The 17,531-nt window shown below is 40.2% G+C and overlaps 1 protein-coding gene across 2 annotated transcripts in view; it reads right to left on the bottom strand.

The window, feature by feature from the left end:
• The window catches only part of LOC141210760 (interleukin-18 receptor accessory protein-like), a 30,460-nt gene extending 18,027 nt beyond the window's left edge, over window positions 1-12,433 (bottom strand). For both annotated transcript variants that reach the window (XM_073664763.1, XM_073664762.1), the window contains exons 1-4: window positions 12,222-12,433; window positions 7,868-8,099; window positions 2,464-2,632; window positions 1,631-1,808 (exon numbers count right to left, since the gene is read on the bottom strand). In XM_073664763.1, coding sequence (XP_073520864.1) covers window positions 1,631-1,808; window positions 2,464-2,632; window positions 7,868-8,099; window positions 12,222-12,303 — 661 coding nt within the window. In that variant the 5' untranslated portion in view covers window positions 12,304-12,433. The remainder of the gene's footprint in view (window positions 1-1,630; window positions 1,809-2,463; window positions 2,633-7,867; window positions 8,100-12,221) is intronic.
• Window positions 12,434-17,531: the final 5,098 nt, after the last annotated feature.

Here is a 17,531-nt window from a genome sequence, read left to right on the forward strand (position 1 = left end):
GCTGCTGGCAGACAGTATGCAGCGCTGGAGTAGAGGTGAGGAAGGAAGGTGAGTATAAGTGTCTATTTTTTTGTGTGTGCAGTGATGGGGCCACACATACCAGGATTTCTGGATGAGGGGGCCACACATACCAGGATTGGGGGGTGAGGAGGCCAGACATACCAGGATTGGGGAATGAGGAGGCTGTCCATACCAGGATTGGGGATGATGGGGCCATGCATACCAGGATTGGGGGATGAGGGGGCCATGCATACCAGGATTGGGGGATGAGGGGGCCATGCATACCAGGATTGGGGGATGAGGGGGCCATGCATACCAGGATTGGGGGATGAGGAGGCCACACATACCAGGATTGGGGGGGTGAGGGGTGCCATGCGTGCGAGGATTGGGGGATGAGGGGTGTCATGCGTACGAGGATTGGGGGGATGAGGGGTGCCATGCGTACGAGGATTGGGGGATGAGGGGTGCCATACGTACCGGGATTGAGGGATGAGGGGTGCCATACGTACCAGGATTGGGGGATAAGGGGTGCCATACGTACCAGGATTGGGGGATGAGGGGTGCCATACATACCAGGATTGGGGGATGAGGGGTGCCATACATACCAGGATGGGGAAATTTACCAGTAGCTCCTGCATTTCCCACCCTAGGCTATACTCGAGTGAATACGTTTTCAAAGTTTTTGTGGTAAAATTAGGGGCCTCGGCTTATACTCGGGTCGGTTTATTTAAAATATACGGTATTTTAAAATCAGTGAGTACGTGGTGCCCATAATACTGCAGGACTGTGGGGTGAATTATACTATATGGGGGCTGCATTTTACCCTATGGGGTGTGTAATATACAGTATGGCGGACTATGGGGAGTGCATTATATTCTATTGGGGACCATACGAAATTCATTATACTATATGGAGGATTATGGGGGACGCATTATACTATATGCAGGATTATGAGGGGCTCATTATACTATATGCAGGATTATGGGTGGCATATTATACTATATGGAAGGCTATGTGGGGCCATTATAATATTTTGAGGGCTATGTGGGGGCCCATTATACTGTATGAAAGCAATTATACGGTGTGAAGGTTTGTGTGGGGTCATCATACTGTTTGGAGGGCTGTGTGGGAGCCATTATACTGTTTGGAGGGCTAGTGTGGGCCATTATACTGTATGTAGGCCCATTATACTGTATGGAGGGCTGTGTGGGAGTCACACTTGGGGGATCATACTATGTTCGGGGTCACCATACTTTGCCTTGGGAGTTGAAGAGGGGTACAATAGGGTCATTATACTGTACATGTGGAGGCTAATGTGGAGGAATGCACCATGGGGGTATCATACTGTGTTTGGTGGGCACTTTTATTGTAATCACACTTTATGGGGACAATGAAAGAGGAATCTAGGACTTCAGCAGGAGGAAAATGACTAACTAAAGACTGGAAAGTTGTGAGATCTGCTCTTCTGTGACACAGACAAATATGTATTTATTTTTTGTGGGGGGGGGGCCCAATTAGAGCTTCTGCTATGGGGCCCCATGATTTCTATGTATGCCCCCTGCCTTTAGAACTTCTTTTTTCCTATTATAGACAATTCTAAAACATTATGGAAGTAGTAGGGAAGACTTACAATCAACTGAAACCTGAATGGTTGCTCTGATTATCCATTCTTTTCCTTGCATATATAAAACATAATCACATATATAAATTCCAGCATCAGATGTATAGATTTTCGAAAATTGGATCTCATTATTGTTTATTTTTAAAGAAAACCGGTTTTCATATGTAACAGAGGAAAAATTCAAAGTCTGAAATAAAAATAACAGTAAGGCCATTTGATCAAGTTCTAAAAGCAAAATTACAGTAACAAAAAGTTGACTTTTCTCAATTATAATTTTATGTAAGAAAATTTAGCCTTCTCCAATAGTCTCAGACAATATGGTCCTTGAAACCTGAAGAGCTCAAGCATAATACTGTTTATTGGAATAAATATACCCAAGTAAAATATCATGTTTTACAACAGCTTTTTTGTGACTGAAAATGAATGACAACATGTGACAAGTCTCCCTGTTATCACTGGGTGGATTTGTAAATTTTTCAACAATTAGAACATCATTTCATATTGAGAACAATGTAACTCCTTGTTTAAGAAACCTCAGGGACAGGTATTTTCTAAAAGTTGGAGTAAAATCACATAAGCTATCCTACCACAAATACCAAAAAGTAAAAGTGCCTCTTTCTTTCTTTCTTTTTTTTTGCTTCTTTTTCTAATGAAATCCAGCTTGGACAGCCTCAATATGTAATGCTTTCCCTTATAGTAAATCTGTTATTATAAAATGAATCTGGAAGCATTACGGGTGTTTTTCACTTTTTATTTTTAAAAATTCATGTAGTATTAGTAGTATAGAAGTATAGTAGTATGCCTATATTTATGCCAGATAGGAGAAAATAACTACAACTCACCTTGTACCATGTAACATTTCTTATATTCTTTCCTAGGGGACAATTTAGTGACGGGCATGACATGGACATTTCATCAGTATTTCTAAAAAAGAATCTGTTAGGACCATAATTTTCACAGTTTTTCCTTTCAATGGCTTGTACTCTCATTTTCATGCAGAGATTTCCCCTTCTGTATTAAGAGAGCAGGAAAAATATGAGTAACTGACATATAAAACATAAGTTAATCAATCAGGAGAAAAATGAAACAAAAATGTTAGACACTCCAGACTAATCATGAGTGTTAAATACACGCTTCTCTTAACTTATAGCTTTCCATACTTCTCCTTACTCTCTCTTATTGTCTGTCTTCATGTCATCTTGACTTTTTTTCCTTTATAATATGCCTTAACCCTTTCACCCCTGAGCCAGTTTTCACTTTGTTGGCCAGGCCAATTTTTTCAATTCTGACCACTGTCACTTTTTTTAATAACTCTGGAACGCTTCAATGGATCCCCCTGATTCTGAGAATGTATTTTCGTAACGATATGACTAGCGTTTATTTGTGACAATATCGGAAATTTGGCAAAAATATAGCAATTTTCAAACTTTAAACTCCTTCACAACCGTGGACGTATCCATATGTCCAAGTCAGTAGGTATTTATTGACCTTGGACGTATGGATATGTCACGGCAATTTTGCGCGCATAGGGACTGTGCACGTGCGATTGCTGCCAGGTGTCAGCTGATACTCCTATCAATCGCAGCATTTAGCAGGCAAGCAGCAGTAGGAAGCCCCCTCCAACCTCCGATCGGCGCCCCCTGCGACGTCATCGCAAGGGCCCGATCGTTGCCATGGTGACCCAATGTCATGATGACATCCGGGTCAGCAGAGCTAGCAAACTTGTTACACCATGCTCAGAGCATGGTGTAGCAAGTTTGTCTGTCAGTGAAGCACTGACAGTTTCTAAAGCGTAGCAATGCTCCTGCATTGCAATGCGCTATAAGAGATCAGACTGCAAAAAGTGAAAGCCCCATACTGGGACAGAGTAAAAAAGTAAAAAAAAAGGGAAAAAAAAATTATTTTTTAAAAAAATATCACAAAATAATAAAAAAAGACTATATTGTACCCATAAATATATATTTTTAGGAAGAAAAAAATAAACAAAAAAGTACACGTTTGGTATCGCCGCGTCCGGAATGACCCAACCTATAAAACTGTCCCACTAGTTAACCCCTTTAGTGAACATCGTAAAAAAAATATATGCAAAAAACAATGCTTTATCAATACACAGCCAAACAAAAAATGGAATAAAACACAATCAAAAAGACAAATGTAAATAAAAATTGTATTCTTGTCATCTTGTCCTGCAAAAAACAGCTCCAAAATAAAAAAGTTATAGCTCTCAGAATAAAGTAACGCAAAAAAAAATATTTTTTCTATAAAATAGTTTTTAATGTGTAAAAGCGCTAAAACATAAAAAGATTATATAAATGTGGCATCGCTGTAATTGTACTGACCAGAAGAATAAAGCTGCCATATCAATTTTACCACACGCAGAACGACATAAAAAAATAAATAAATAAACAATTCCTGAATTGCTGGTTTTTGTTCATTCTGCCTCCCAAAAATCAGAATAGAAAGTGATCAAAAACGGTCATGTGTCCAAATATGGTATCAATAAAAATGTCAACTCATCCCACAAAAAACAAGCCCTTACATGACTCTGTTGGCCAAAATATGGGAAAATTATAGGTCAAAAACAATTTCGCAAAGCAAAAACTAGTTTTTGCGTATTTTAGTGTGTGACAGCAGCCAAACATAAACAAAACCTATACAAATCTGGTATCGCTACAATTGCACTGAAACGAAGAATAAAGTTGTCTAATCACTTATACCGCATGAGGAACAGCATAAAAAATAACCAATTCTTCACCTTATGTTGATTTGCTCATTCTGCCTCCCAAAGATCACAGAAAGACTCGGCTCACAGTTATCCTGCGCTCTACACTGAGCCATAACACCGGGGATTCTGTGTAAATTTTTGACATACGTGATTCAGATGGAACCCCCAGCAGAAGATTTTCTATAATGAGGCAAATGGAAACACTGTGGATGCCGTCTGATCTGTGATCCAGCAGTGTCCGTCTTTTTAGGCGTGCATAAAAGTGCTGTCGGACACAGTTTTGTGCACCTCTGGAAAAAAAGGACAATGCTGAACAGAGGCCAGATGGAGACTTGAGTAACTCTGCTACCTCATTATAGTGAATGGATCCCTTGGGGGTTTCATCTGAATCACATAATTCAGAGATTTAGATGGAAACCCCCATATAAGTGCTCAACGTAAAGAGCCGGATAAATGTGATCCAAAATGTAAAATGTTCCTAACAAAAGTTTCAAATCAATCCACAAAATAGCCCCCACTCAGGTCCATCATCTCTCAATGGAAATTCCACGTTACTGGCAGCACAAAAGCTCTGGAAAACTGAAATGGCTCCTCGCACCCCAAAAGGAATTCATCAAATTCTGCTCTTCCAAATCCAAATGCCCCCCTCCCCTCTGAGCCCCAGTGTGCCTAAACCACATTTAGCATCCACATGTTTGGCATTTCTGCAGTGATGAGAGCCTGCCTAACTTACAGATGCATGTCTCCAGAAGCATGAGCTGGGCACAATGTACTGGTCACTACAATGTACTGATCACTACATTGTACTGGTCACTACAACAGCAGTTTGCAATTTTCACTCAGCAACATCCACTGTTCTTGTTTCTGGAAAACACCCATGTAGACAAAATCGTCACTACACCTGCAGTTAAATTCTCAAAGGGGTATAATTTCCAATATGGTGTCACTTGAGGGGCTCTTCTAGCACTTAGAGCCTCTGTATATGGAGTCTGCATAATATACTAGGTAAAGCTGTGCTCCAGGAGGCAATGCAAAAATTGGGGCTAAAAAACATTTTTTGTGGAAAAATTAGATTTTTTTATTTTCACGACTCAATATTATACACTTCTGTGAAGCACCTATGGGTTAAAGTTGCTTACCAGACATCTAGATAAGTTCATTGAGGGGTCTAGTTTCCAAAATGGTGTCACATGTGGGGGATTTTCACTGTTGAGGCACATCAGGGGCTCTACAAATGTGACATGGTGTCCACTAATTATTCCAGCCAATTTTACAAAAGTCAAATGGTGCTCCTTCACTTCTGAATCCTGCCATGCGCCAAAACAGTGGTTTTTCCCTATATATGGGGTATGGGCGTGCTCATGAGAAATTACACAACAAATTGCATGATCTAATTTCTCCTGTTACCCTTGTAAAAAAAATTGGATCTAAAGTAAAATTTTTGTGAAAAAAAACTTAAATGTTAATTTTTTTCTTACACTTACAGTACAGCTTAGCTACACGGCAAGACTCGGGAGGGACGGAGCGCTATTTACCTCCAAGTGTACAGATTTTCCTAGAATAGTTTGCAGACTCCCCCCCTTAAGTGACCCCATTTTGAAAATTATACCACTTTGGGAATTTATACACAGGTGTAGTGATGATTTGACTCCATGGGTGCTTTCCAAAAGCAAGCAGCAGTGGATGTTGCTGAGTGAAAATTGCAAATCTTCTATTTTAGTGTCCAGTACATTGTAGTGCCCAGTACGTTGTAGTGCCCAGTATATTGTAGTGCCTAGTATGTTGTAGTGCCCAGTACATTATGTCCAGCTCTTTCCTTCGGAGACATGCACCTGTAAATTAGGCAGGCTCTCATCGCTACAGAAATGCCAAACATGTGGACGCTAAATGTTGATTAGCTACTTTGTGGGGCTCAGAAGGGAGGGGGGCATTTGGATTTGGGAGTGCAGAATTTGCTAAAAAAAAATTCGGGAGCGAGGAGCCATAGCGCTTTTTTGGAGCCTTTGTGCTACCAGTAACGTGGAAGCCTCCTATATTTCCCTTAACAGATGACAGACCTCAGTGGTGACTTCCTTTTTTTGTAGATTGATTTCAAGCTTTTATTGGAAACATTTTACAAAATGTTTGGGATCACATTTATCCGGCACTCTACGCTGAGCGAGGATTCTGAACCAATTTCTATACTAGCTAAAGGTTGTGTCTTATGTGTCCCGGAACCTAGAGGAAAAATGTGGATCTAAAGAGTTAGCCCCTAACAATATTCCTACCCAATAATTATTTGTTCCTTTCTGCCCAGTTTTGTTTGCAAGTCCTACAGGAATCCCATGAATCAATGCTCCCATGTCACCAGGGTATTAATAATACCTTACAGTTGATAACCAGGAATTTTTGGTGCCCTACCATTGTTAGAGATTACAAGGAATATGTTATTCCATGTAATGTCTGTGCCCGAGCCAAAACGCTCCAATTGGACTTCTTCAGTCCCTGCCCACTCGTAAAGATCCATGGTCCCATGTTTCCATGGACTTCATTACTGACCTGCTGCCCTCTGAAGGAAAGACTGCTATTTGGGTGACTGTGTAAGTTTCCCTTACTATACTCAGACTGTGAATGTCAAAAGTGTAAAAATTGCCAAACTTTGATTACTTACTGATTTTTTAAGAAGGCTCTGGAGTACAAATAGCAATTAAAGTGGCCATATATCTCTGTTCATGTAAATCTAGATGTGGAATATAGCTATTAATAAAACAGCATTTACATTATTGTTTTTAATTGTTTCTTTTATTTACGGTCTCTGTGTATGATAACTTAAGTTCTAACTTTATATTATGGATCGTGATGATGCAACGATATTATTAATATGTAGATTTTTAATTACATTTTTTTCTAATAATAGAACATTTTGTAAAGGAATCAGTGTATTTATTTGCCCCTTAAGATTTTCTTCTATACAAAGTTTATATACTTTATTAACTTTATAAACTTTTAAAACTTTATTTTTAATTTCTCTATGTCTCTCTAATATTGTTTCTATAATAAAGTGAAGGCTCTGTGGCTACAACACACTGTACCATAATATGAGAGCACTTTGTGGGAATAACTTACGGCACTTACAATGCATTACTATTATGACACAGGGTGGGCCAGATGGAAGTGAAACACTACCAGGAAGAATTGGCTAAAGCACCACCTCATAGACTTCATCCTCTGTCCAACCCCTGCATTTACTCTTCATGTAATACTGGCAATACTGACAGCTCCTTGTCTCTTTTTGTTATCCCCCCTGCTTTCTGATCCAAATGTAGAAAGTACGTGCCACGCATCTGAGCCACCAATCCAATTATTCTATATAGGAATGTCAGAGATATTAGAGTTTATCGATCCACTTTCTATTGTGGGTAGGTCATAACTTTCAAATTTGGGAATAACCCTATAACGCTATGAAAATCTGTCATAATGATGGCCCTATAATTGCTACATATAGGATTTATATAAAATGATCATATTACTCAATTACTTACCTACATATGTATGTCCCTGAGTTATGTTTTTCCAGAGGGGATATCTGAAGGGTTGTTTCAATGATACTAACATTGAGGTCCTTTCTGCTTTTCTCTTCCTCAAGACTTTTGTAAGGTTTTTGTAAAAACCACTGAATTGTTTTTTCTGAATTATTAGATGTCAAATTACACTGGAAGTATAGAGTCTCCCCAGTATATGCCTGATATCGATAATGTTCTTCATCTAAGCAATCTGAAAAATATAGAATTAATAAAGTATGGGTATTTCCTCATTATTGGAAATAAAGAAAGAAAAAAAGAAATAAAGAAAAAGATGACAGTTATGTTAAGAATGGGTCTAGAGTGCTCTCGAATGAAGATCAGTATTTGTGTGCACTATTGCACCAATGTACAAGATAAATGGTTAGACTGGTGTAGCTTAGTCTCCTACGTACTGTGGAGTCTGTCCTCTACGTTTTAGGGAATAATGATAACCTAACTCCATATTTTAAATAGAAACACACTAGATTAGTCTATAATGGTTATCTATACTCTAAGTAATGGCACACACAGCTAGGAGTTGTGTTTTTTTGCTTCGCCGATTGGGGCATCCACACTACGTGGAATAGTGTATGAGACATACAGTTAACTAATATGATGACAGTGCAAAGAAATAGAACAGGAAACTATTGATTGGAACCAAGTGGAACTTCCACTAACCTGTTATCTCAGGTGATAACAATGACAGCGACGTCCTTGCATATTCTGGCAGAGGCAGCATAATATAGAAAAAGCATAAAAAACACTGCATGCTTGATTAACGTCCCATAAACCAAGTATGGTAAGTCACAACAAGGTATCCTCAGCAACATACATTGCATGTCCAATGCACAGGAGAAGCCAAAGCCTGTTTATCCTACTTCACTGTGCATGTTCTAGTTGCTCTTGGAGGTGGCTTATGATGACATATTCAGCCTGGAAGTGGAGGACCGGCCAGGGTGACAGATTATTACACATCCATGACTGCTGGCAGGTCATTAGAATATAGTATGAGCTGTTTTTAAAGTACTTTTTTCATGTTATGCTGTGTCCACTAAAATATAGAAAGACACTTACCATTCTGGATTAGAGGTTGGTGGTGGTCTGGGGGCCTAAATACTTCTGGTTTCTGATCGCTCACGTTGTATGGTATTGCATATTGGGTCTGTGTATACTCTTAGCCAGCATTGTAATAGGATTTTTTTTTCCATAGTAACTCTGTTTACGTTTGATATATCCCATTACCTGCAATTATGGTCTATGGGATTGTGGCGCCACTTTGTGGTTTCCCACTTTTTAATGCTCTTGATTTTTATCAATTTTGTACTGTTAAAGATTAATAAAATGTGTATATTCCTAAAGCCTTTTGTATACTCTGGTTCCTATGTGTACAATTTTTTCTATATGATCGCACTTCTGTATGTACTGAACCTTATAACATGTCCATGCAGAGACCTGGTGTGGCATACTATCGGTCATACTATATGTACTTAATGATACTGTGCTTATAGATATTTTTGTAGGTTTCTGTAACAGTATAGCCCGACTTTTGATATGAACCCATGAAGTGTAGCAAGACCAGGCTGTTCAGTTTCCAAAATCACATAGTGATAGTGTGAGCAGTATAGATTTGTTTTCATGTGGAATACTTTTTTTATGAGGTTTGGTGGAGAACATTGCACCATCATTCCATATAGTATACCCCATATGTTAAATCGTCATTTACTTCATGGCAGCTCCAGTGTATTGCAGTATTTTATATTTAATAAAGGCGCAAGTGAGTTACTTAAAACCACAGATTATGTCTTCTTGAAAAATCAATAATGTAACTTCTGATGGCACCATTTTAGTTACATTAATTATTAGTAATAATTTGCAGATGGTAGGATAGATGTAGGGGCCAATATAACTCTAGTGCAGGAACAGACACAGACAGAAGAGGGCTCCTGTACAAGAACAACATATGGGTCCTTTGCAGTCCAATAGCTCATCATAATGCACAATTCCACCTGCTTTTGAGGTTGAAATGGGTCCCCTCATCTCTTGGGCCCCTGTGCAGTTGAACAGGTAGCACCAATATTATGTTCACCCCTGTGTTCTAGGCTGTGACTACAATTTTACTGTTTCTTTAATATCATAAATCATATGAGTAAGGATGAGCGGACCCGTGGAATTTCGGGTTTGTTCGGTTTGACCAAACTTTAGTCCAAATTTCGGTGCAGGTACCAGAACTGTACCTGAACCCGAACCCCATAGAACTCAATGGTGATCCAAATTTTGGAGCTGTAAAATATCTCTCTTTTGGACTCCCGAACTGTAAAATGGACTTCTGTGAGAAGTCCATGTTCGGAGTTCAGCACTGGACACATGGTGTCCGGTACAAACCCCGAACTTTACAGTTCGGGTTCGCTCATCTCTTCAAATGAGGTCTTTGGGGTTCCAGTAATGTAATCATTATGAGGTCCCTGTTGTTTCAACAAAGCTTGCATAATTAGTAGAAGGGAATATTAGAAACTGTAATGTATCTTATCAGACAAAAATTCTTCTTTTGTCACTTATGAGCCACTTCTTCTCCCCTGCCTCCAGAATTCATTATTCACTTTGAAAAAAAGAACAGCTAAAATCAAAACAAGTCAGTTAGCTAAACAAAACAGACTGCCAATTCACTGAGAGATCAGATTATAGCTACCAGACATCAGTGATTTTTATGCAAAATAAAAACGTTCTGAGTTTTACCAGTGTTTTTTTTTTATCAGAGTTTCATCATTGTTTGGTCACTGTGTTATATTTTACCATCAGAATTGATCAGAGTTTCATCATTTTTTTTTCAGATGAAAAGAAATAATGTTTTTTCAACCTTCCATATCAAACAGTACGGATGGCATCTCAGTGCTGTCTGATTTGTTTTACGGACCCAAAGACTTGCATTAGTGAGATTGGACATTTCTCTGTGATTGTGTGAAGATCACTCAGTCCCTAAAAATACATGGACATATGAATACAATGGGTATGATTTCTATCCGTTAAAACCACAGATAGAACTTGTACGTGAAAAATTGAGGCCTGAATGAGCTCTTAGAAAGAGGAATGCACAGACACACACAGGAGCTGCTGCTTTCCAGTAAGTGTTTATCTCACCCCAGTGATGGATTCACAGCTATATTGCTAGTATTGCTGTATAAAGTCCTCCCCAATATACTTCTGAGCGTTTTATACATAGAGACAGGAGAGCAGGAATCTCTCATGTCTTTGTGTATTACGCATGGGAGACATCATAGAAGCTAATCTCCCTCCACTAGCTCAGAGGCAACAGTAAATTAAGGATAAAGCCTGCAGAGGGACAACTGTTGAAAAATGGAGGATACAAGTTAAATAAGGGAAAGAAATGGTGTTATTCATAATGTACACACACAACAGCTTATTCTACAAAGTTGCCTGAAATGACAGGTATGGTTTGCTAATTCAACCTAAAGCGTTTTTATGAGTCTTTCTTTACAACATTAGGTTAAAACAGTTGATCAGGACACCGAAGTATTTTGTTTTTGGTTCAATTACTTTAAGCAAGAAAGGCAGATTGAACCACAAGGGGGCAGGATTTCCTTACTGTGTTTTTCTTTTTATTTACATTAAGGAAGAATATCAGCAGAAATATGTGATTTATACCATGTCATGTGTGCTCTGCTTTCCCAACTAGGCAAAAACTGAGCAGATCCAGTATAGAGTAAGCACTGTTCTACCGCTGTAGACTATATTAACTACAAGTATACTGTACATTATTCATTTAAATAGTAGTATTATTGTATATAGATGATCATGAATTATATTTGTAGAACAAGAATAAGTAACTTAGAATACATTTTCCCATTATCTAAAAGAGTCAATATCTACTTTAAGTACTAATGTTATTTAACTAATATTAAAAAATATATAAAGTGAGGCATAAACTGCAAGATGTGCAAGATTGTGGTCACACTTGGTCTCTCATGTCTAAGAACCCAGTTACCTCTGTAGAAGTACACACAAATACTGTCACTTAGGATTGGTGCCATACTTCAGATTTATTTTGGTGCCTTAGAACTTCACGTTATGCCCGTTATTATAATGCCAGCATCTAAAGTCCGAACATATCCAATATTGTAATATTAAATCATTCTTTTTCACATTCAAACAAACTTAAATCTATTTTCTGTAATAAATTGAACAAAATCCTGTTCTCCACACTATACTGGAAACTGACATCCCGATGTAAGCTAAAGAACAAAAATATACCATTAATGAGCTATCACCTCAAGAACATCTATAGTTCTGCAAAACCAGGGCAAAGAAATGTTCTTACCTGATACATTGGCCTCCTCTAAAACGGAGTATTTTACACTGGAGAGCAGGAAAGTCAGGTATAGCCGGAGCTTGCCAATCATGGTTTACAAATAATATTTATCTATATAGTACAACATATTGCAGCCATCCTTTACATGACGGAAGAAAGCAGACATCACAACAACAAAAAATCCACTTCCTTCTTACAGCAGACGCCCATAGGGAGGGTGCAACAAAGGAAATTAATTCTGTCTTCTTCATTTTAGAACATGATGATTCATGTCACTGTCTGTTATGGAAAGAGTATGGTATTTATGTCCTGCTGAAACAATGTACGGTGAAAGTTATGCAACGGCACAATAAAAATTCACAAAAATAACACTAGTTTAGTGATGTGATTTTTTTCTTCATTTTTAATTTATTAGAATCAGATATGTTATGTTTGACACAGAGTTTTGAGTCTTAAAGAGGATCAGTCAGTAGGATCAACCCTCCTAAGCTGTCTATATGGGCATGTATAGACGTCTTAGGAGCGTTAATCCTACTGACAGATTCCCATTAAAATGATATGTGATGCGCTGTATTTTGGTGAAGATTATCTGCTATTTATTTTCCTCATTGCTGGTTGCTTTTTAGATGTACTTCAATGTTAGCTAACTTTGGGTTATGCACATACATATTTACTGTAGAAATGTCTGCCACTGAAAAATGAATTTCTGCATGGATTTTTGAAAGCTCAAATTCAGCTGAATGGAAAAATGCCAAATCTGCAGTATTTTATATAAAGTCTTAAGACTTGTGAACGTGGCAATATCGCTCCATGTGACGCACCCAGGGGATGGGGATGACTCGGCGCCCGGGCCTTGTTGTTGCCTGACCTTGGGGGATGTCGCGGTGGTCGGCTCCCAGGCCCGTACCCTGGGGTCACTCTTAAAAGAAGGGGGGAAAGTTATATGGGATAGGGAATGTTCGTGACGCCACCTGTGGTGTCTGGTGAGGATCACCAGCGCTGCGACAGTCCTCTGAGGCCGGTGTTCAGGCAGCTTAGTTGGTGCAGCTCCCCACAGGTGGAGCGGGGCCTCAGGGCAGCATAAGTGGAGGGATGCAGGACAGAGGGGACCCAGCCGGGTCATAGGAAGAATAGAAGAATAGGCACGGACACCGGAGTTCACTTCAGTACCTTTACTGGTGGTGTTTCTGGCACGGTCTAGGGTACTTCAGGGTGAAGGGTGCATATCAGGACTCTCCCCAGTGAGCGGGTGTTGGGCCTCCTGTTCCTTGCCTTTCCTTGATAAGTTTCTGACCTGCCTGGAGCTAGGCCTAACTTGGTCTCTGTCTTGCATCTGCTGACCTGGTGGTAGGGCCTTCTGTTGGAGATCACTCTCCCTGGTCTCTTGGGCCTCCGTGACTCCTGACCCTCGTACGTAATCAGCTTTTGGTGTTCCTGGGACATATAGTTCTCCAGGGGTTCTGGTTGTTTCTGCTGGATGTAAGGAGTCCCTGCAGACGCGGACCCGGTGTCCGGTAAATGGTTTTGGGGTGAGCTGGTTAAGCTCCTCTGCCCCCTATGTTGCTTGCTTACTCCACTCGCCTTCAGCCATGCTCAGGGTCCTCTCTAGGCTTCACACGGGCAGTAGGCCTCGCTACTCTTCACAGCTCTTTTAACGTCGGCACGCCCTAGGCTCACTAACTCGAGCTCTCTAAGTCTGGACTGAACTGACTGAGCTCCTCTGCAGGCTAGCTTCTGCAGGAGCTCCTCTCAACAGACTGACTGAAACTAAGACTCAGACTTCACACTGAGCTGTCTGGCTCCACCTTCCCCTTATATATCCCTAACGGGCTCCCTCTGCTGGTCTGAGATGGAAGGTGGAGGTGTGTGAATGCTATGAGGACCTCTTGTGGAGAAGTCCATCCATGCACCCCTCTGGGATCTGTGGCACCAATGTGCAGCAGGGCGCCACATTCCCCCCTAACAAAGCTCAGTACTCCTGGACTGAAGTAATTTTTAGAACAGGTAACAACAATAACTCTTCCCTTTATGGGAGGCACTTTGCTTGAACGTTGCATAATAAAACATTACAAATAATAAATATATATATACAGTACAGACCAAAAGTTTGGACACACCTTCTCATTTAAAGATTTTTCTGTATTTTCATGACTATGAAAATTGGACATTCACACTGAAGGCATCAAAACTATGAATTAACACATGTGGAATTATATACTTAACAAAAAAGTGTGAAACAACTGAAAATATGTCTTATATTCTAGGTTCTTCAAAGTAGCCACCTTTTGCTTTGATGACTGCTTTGCACACTCTTGGTATTCTCTTGATGAGCTTCAAGAGGTAGTCACCGGAAATGGTCTTCCAACAATCTTGAAGGAGTTCCCAGAGATGCTTAGCACTTGTTGGTCCTTTTGCCTTCACTCTGCAGTCCAGCTCACCCCAAACCATCTTGATTGGGTTCAGGTCTGGTGACTGTGGAGGCTAGGTTATCTGGCGTAGCACCCCATCACTCTCCTTCTTGGTCAAATAGCCCTTACACAGCCTGGAGGTGTGTTTGGGGTCATTGTCCTGATGAAAAATAAATGATGGTCCAACTAAACGCAAACCAGATGGAATAGCATGCCGCTGCAAGATGCTGTGGTAGCCATGTCAGTTTAGTATGCCTTCAATTTTGAATAAATCCTGAACAGTGTCACCAGCAAAGCACCCCCACACCATCACACCTCCTCCTCCATGCTTCACTATGGGAACCAGGCATGTTGAATCCATCTTTTCACCTTTTCTGCGTCGCACAAAGACACGGTGGTTGGAACCAAAGATCTCAAATTTGGACTCATCAGACTGAAGCACAGATTTTCACTGGTCTAATGTCCATTCCTTGTGTTCTTTAGCCCAAACAAGTCTCTTCTGCTTGTTGACTGTCCTTAGCAGTGGTTTCCTAGCAGCTATTTTACCATGAAGGCCTGCTGCACAAAGTCTCCTCTTAACAGTTGTTGAAGAGATGTGTCTGCTGCTAGAACTCTGTGTGGCATTGACCCGGTCTCTAATCTGAGCTGCTGTTAACCTGCGATTTCTCAGGCTGGTGACTCGGATAAACTTATCATCAGAAGCAGAGGTGACTCAATTTTTCGGACTGACTGACCTTCATTTCTTAAAGTAATGATGGCCACTCGTTTTTCTTTACTTAGCTGCTTTTTTCTTGCCATAATACAAATTCTAACAGTCTATTCAGTAGGACTATCAGCTGTGTATCCACCAGACTTCAGCACAACACAACTGATGGTCCCAACCCCATTTATAAGGCAAGAAATCCCACTTATTATACCTGACAGGGCACACCTGTGAAGTGAAAACCATTTCCGGTGACTACCTCTTGAAGCTCATCAAGAGAATGCCAAGAGTGTGCAAAGCAGTCATCAAAGCAAAAGGTGGTTACTTTGAAGAACCTAGAATATAAGACATATTTTCAGTTGTTTCACACTTTTTTGTTAAGTATATAATTCCACACGTGTTAATTCATAGCTTTGATGCCTTCAGTGTGAATGTACAATTTTCAAAGTCATGAAAATACAGAAAAATCTTTAAATGAGAAGGTGTGTCCAAACTTTTGGTCTGTACTGTACATACATACTGTTAGAACCTTGCTGTTAGGTTTTTTTTCCTTTGCTGGTCACATGACCTTGTTGGCCTATTTAATCCTGCTCCGCCCTTCTGGCTTTGCTGGACTTCATTGTATATCTACTTTCTAGCTAGCCTGTGCTCTGTATCTAGCTCTGTTAGTTTGCTTGGTCTACGGACCTCTATGTTCTATCTATTTTGTTTGTTCGTCTGTCTGCTACTATTTCTGTTAGGAGGTGTCCCATATTCCTCCCAGTCCTTAGTACTTGTAGGGATTCCCTCCCCACATCTATAGGTCTCCGTACAGACTAGATTAGGACTTTAGCAGGTCTGATCGCAGGATCAGGTTCCCTGTTACATCGTAGGGATTCAGCTGAGTCCTATAGTAGGGACAGATCTCCTCTCTTTCCTTAGCTTTGGTAGCAGAGCATAACAGTAAGTCCAGCCTGCAAATTCTCTAAGGAAAGATTTTTTTTTTTTTTTTTTGTTCCATCATGGTGTCGGTTCAGGATTTGGCTAAACACCTGCAGGGACTCTCTCTGGAAGTGGCCGAGCTCCGTCAGCACGTGAGTAACTGTCCTGGAGCATATTTCTTGGAGCCTAAGGTATGTTTGCCGGATTTATTTTTTGGTGAACATCGAGAATTTTTTTCATTTAAAAATGCTTGCTTATTGTATTTTCGTTTGAGACCCAAGTCCTCTGGGGATGAATCCCAGCGCGTAGGGTTCATAATGTCACTTTTGCGCAAAGAGCCTCAGGAGTGGGCCTTTTCTTTGCAACCTAGTGATACATGCTTCAGATCAGTGGATAGTTTTTTTTCTGCTTTAGGATTATTATATGATGATCCTGACCGTGTGGCATCAGCTGAGACTGAGTTGAGACGTTTAAAACAAGGATCAGGTAATGTGGAAAAATATTGTACTCATTTTCGTCGTTGGTCCACTCAAACAGGGTGGAACGATTCTGCTCTGAAAAGTCTATTTCTTGCTGGGCTCAGTGAAAGGGTTAAAGACCTGCTAATTGCTTATCCTACACCTGAGGATTTGCAACAGGCTATGCAATTAGCTATACGGGTGGATAGAAGACTGCGTGCTAGGGTTAATGAGAGCAAATCCTCTGCTATGTCAGTTTCTGGTTATGATAATGTGTGTACTAACAGTGGTGAACCGATGGAGATTGGATCGGTGGCACCTCGCTCTCAAGAAAAAGACCGTTGTTTTTCGGAAGGCTTGTGTTTCTATTGCGGAAAATCTGGTCATTTGATTAAAGGCTGTGAGCTTCGTATGAAGAAAGAAAAAAAAATGGTCAGTCACGCCCGTATTGCCTGTTTAAATTCCAAGGGTATATTTTTAGCTGCTTCCACGATTGCTCAGGAAAAATTAATGGAATTTCAGGTGTTTGTTGATTGCGGGTCTACACTGAATGTAATTGATGGGGGATTCGTGGAAAAACTCAATTTAAAACCTGAACCTTTATCATCCCCCATTGCTGTGGTTTCTGTGGATGGCTCCCCTTTGAAGAATATTACTCTCAAGGTCAGTGAATTTCCTCTCACTATTAATGGTGTTCACCATGAGAAATTGGATTTGGTAGTGTTGAATAACTTGCCTTCTCCAGTAATATTGGGTTTGCCCTGGTTAAAATTTCACAATCCTGTACTGGATTGGTCTACCAGTGAAATTAAATCCTGGAGCCATAAAT

The sequence above is a fragment of the Phyllobates terribilis genome, unplaced genomic scaffold, assembly GCF_046119375.1.
Source record: "Phyllobates terribilis strain yellow unplaced genomic scaffold, ASM4611937v1 Scaffold_2__4_contigs__length_985480577, whole genome shotgun sequence".
NCBI lineage: Eukaryota > Metazoa > Chordata > Amphibia > Anura > Dendrobatidae > Phyllobates > Phyllobates terribilis.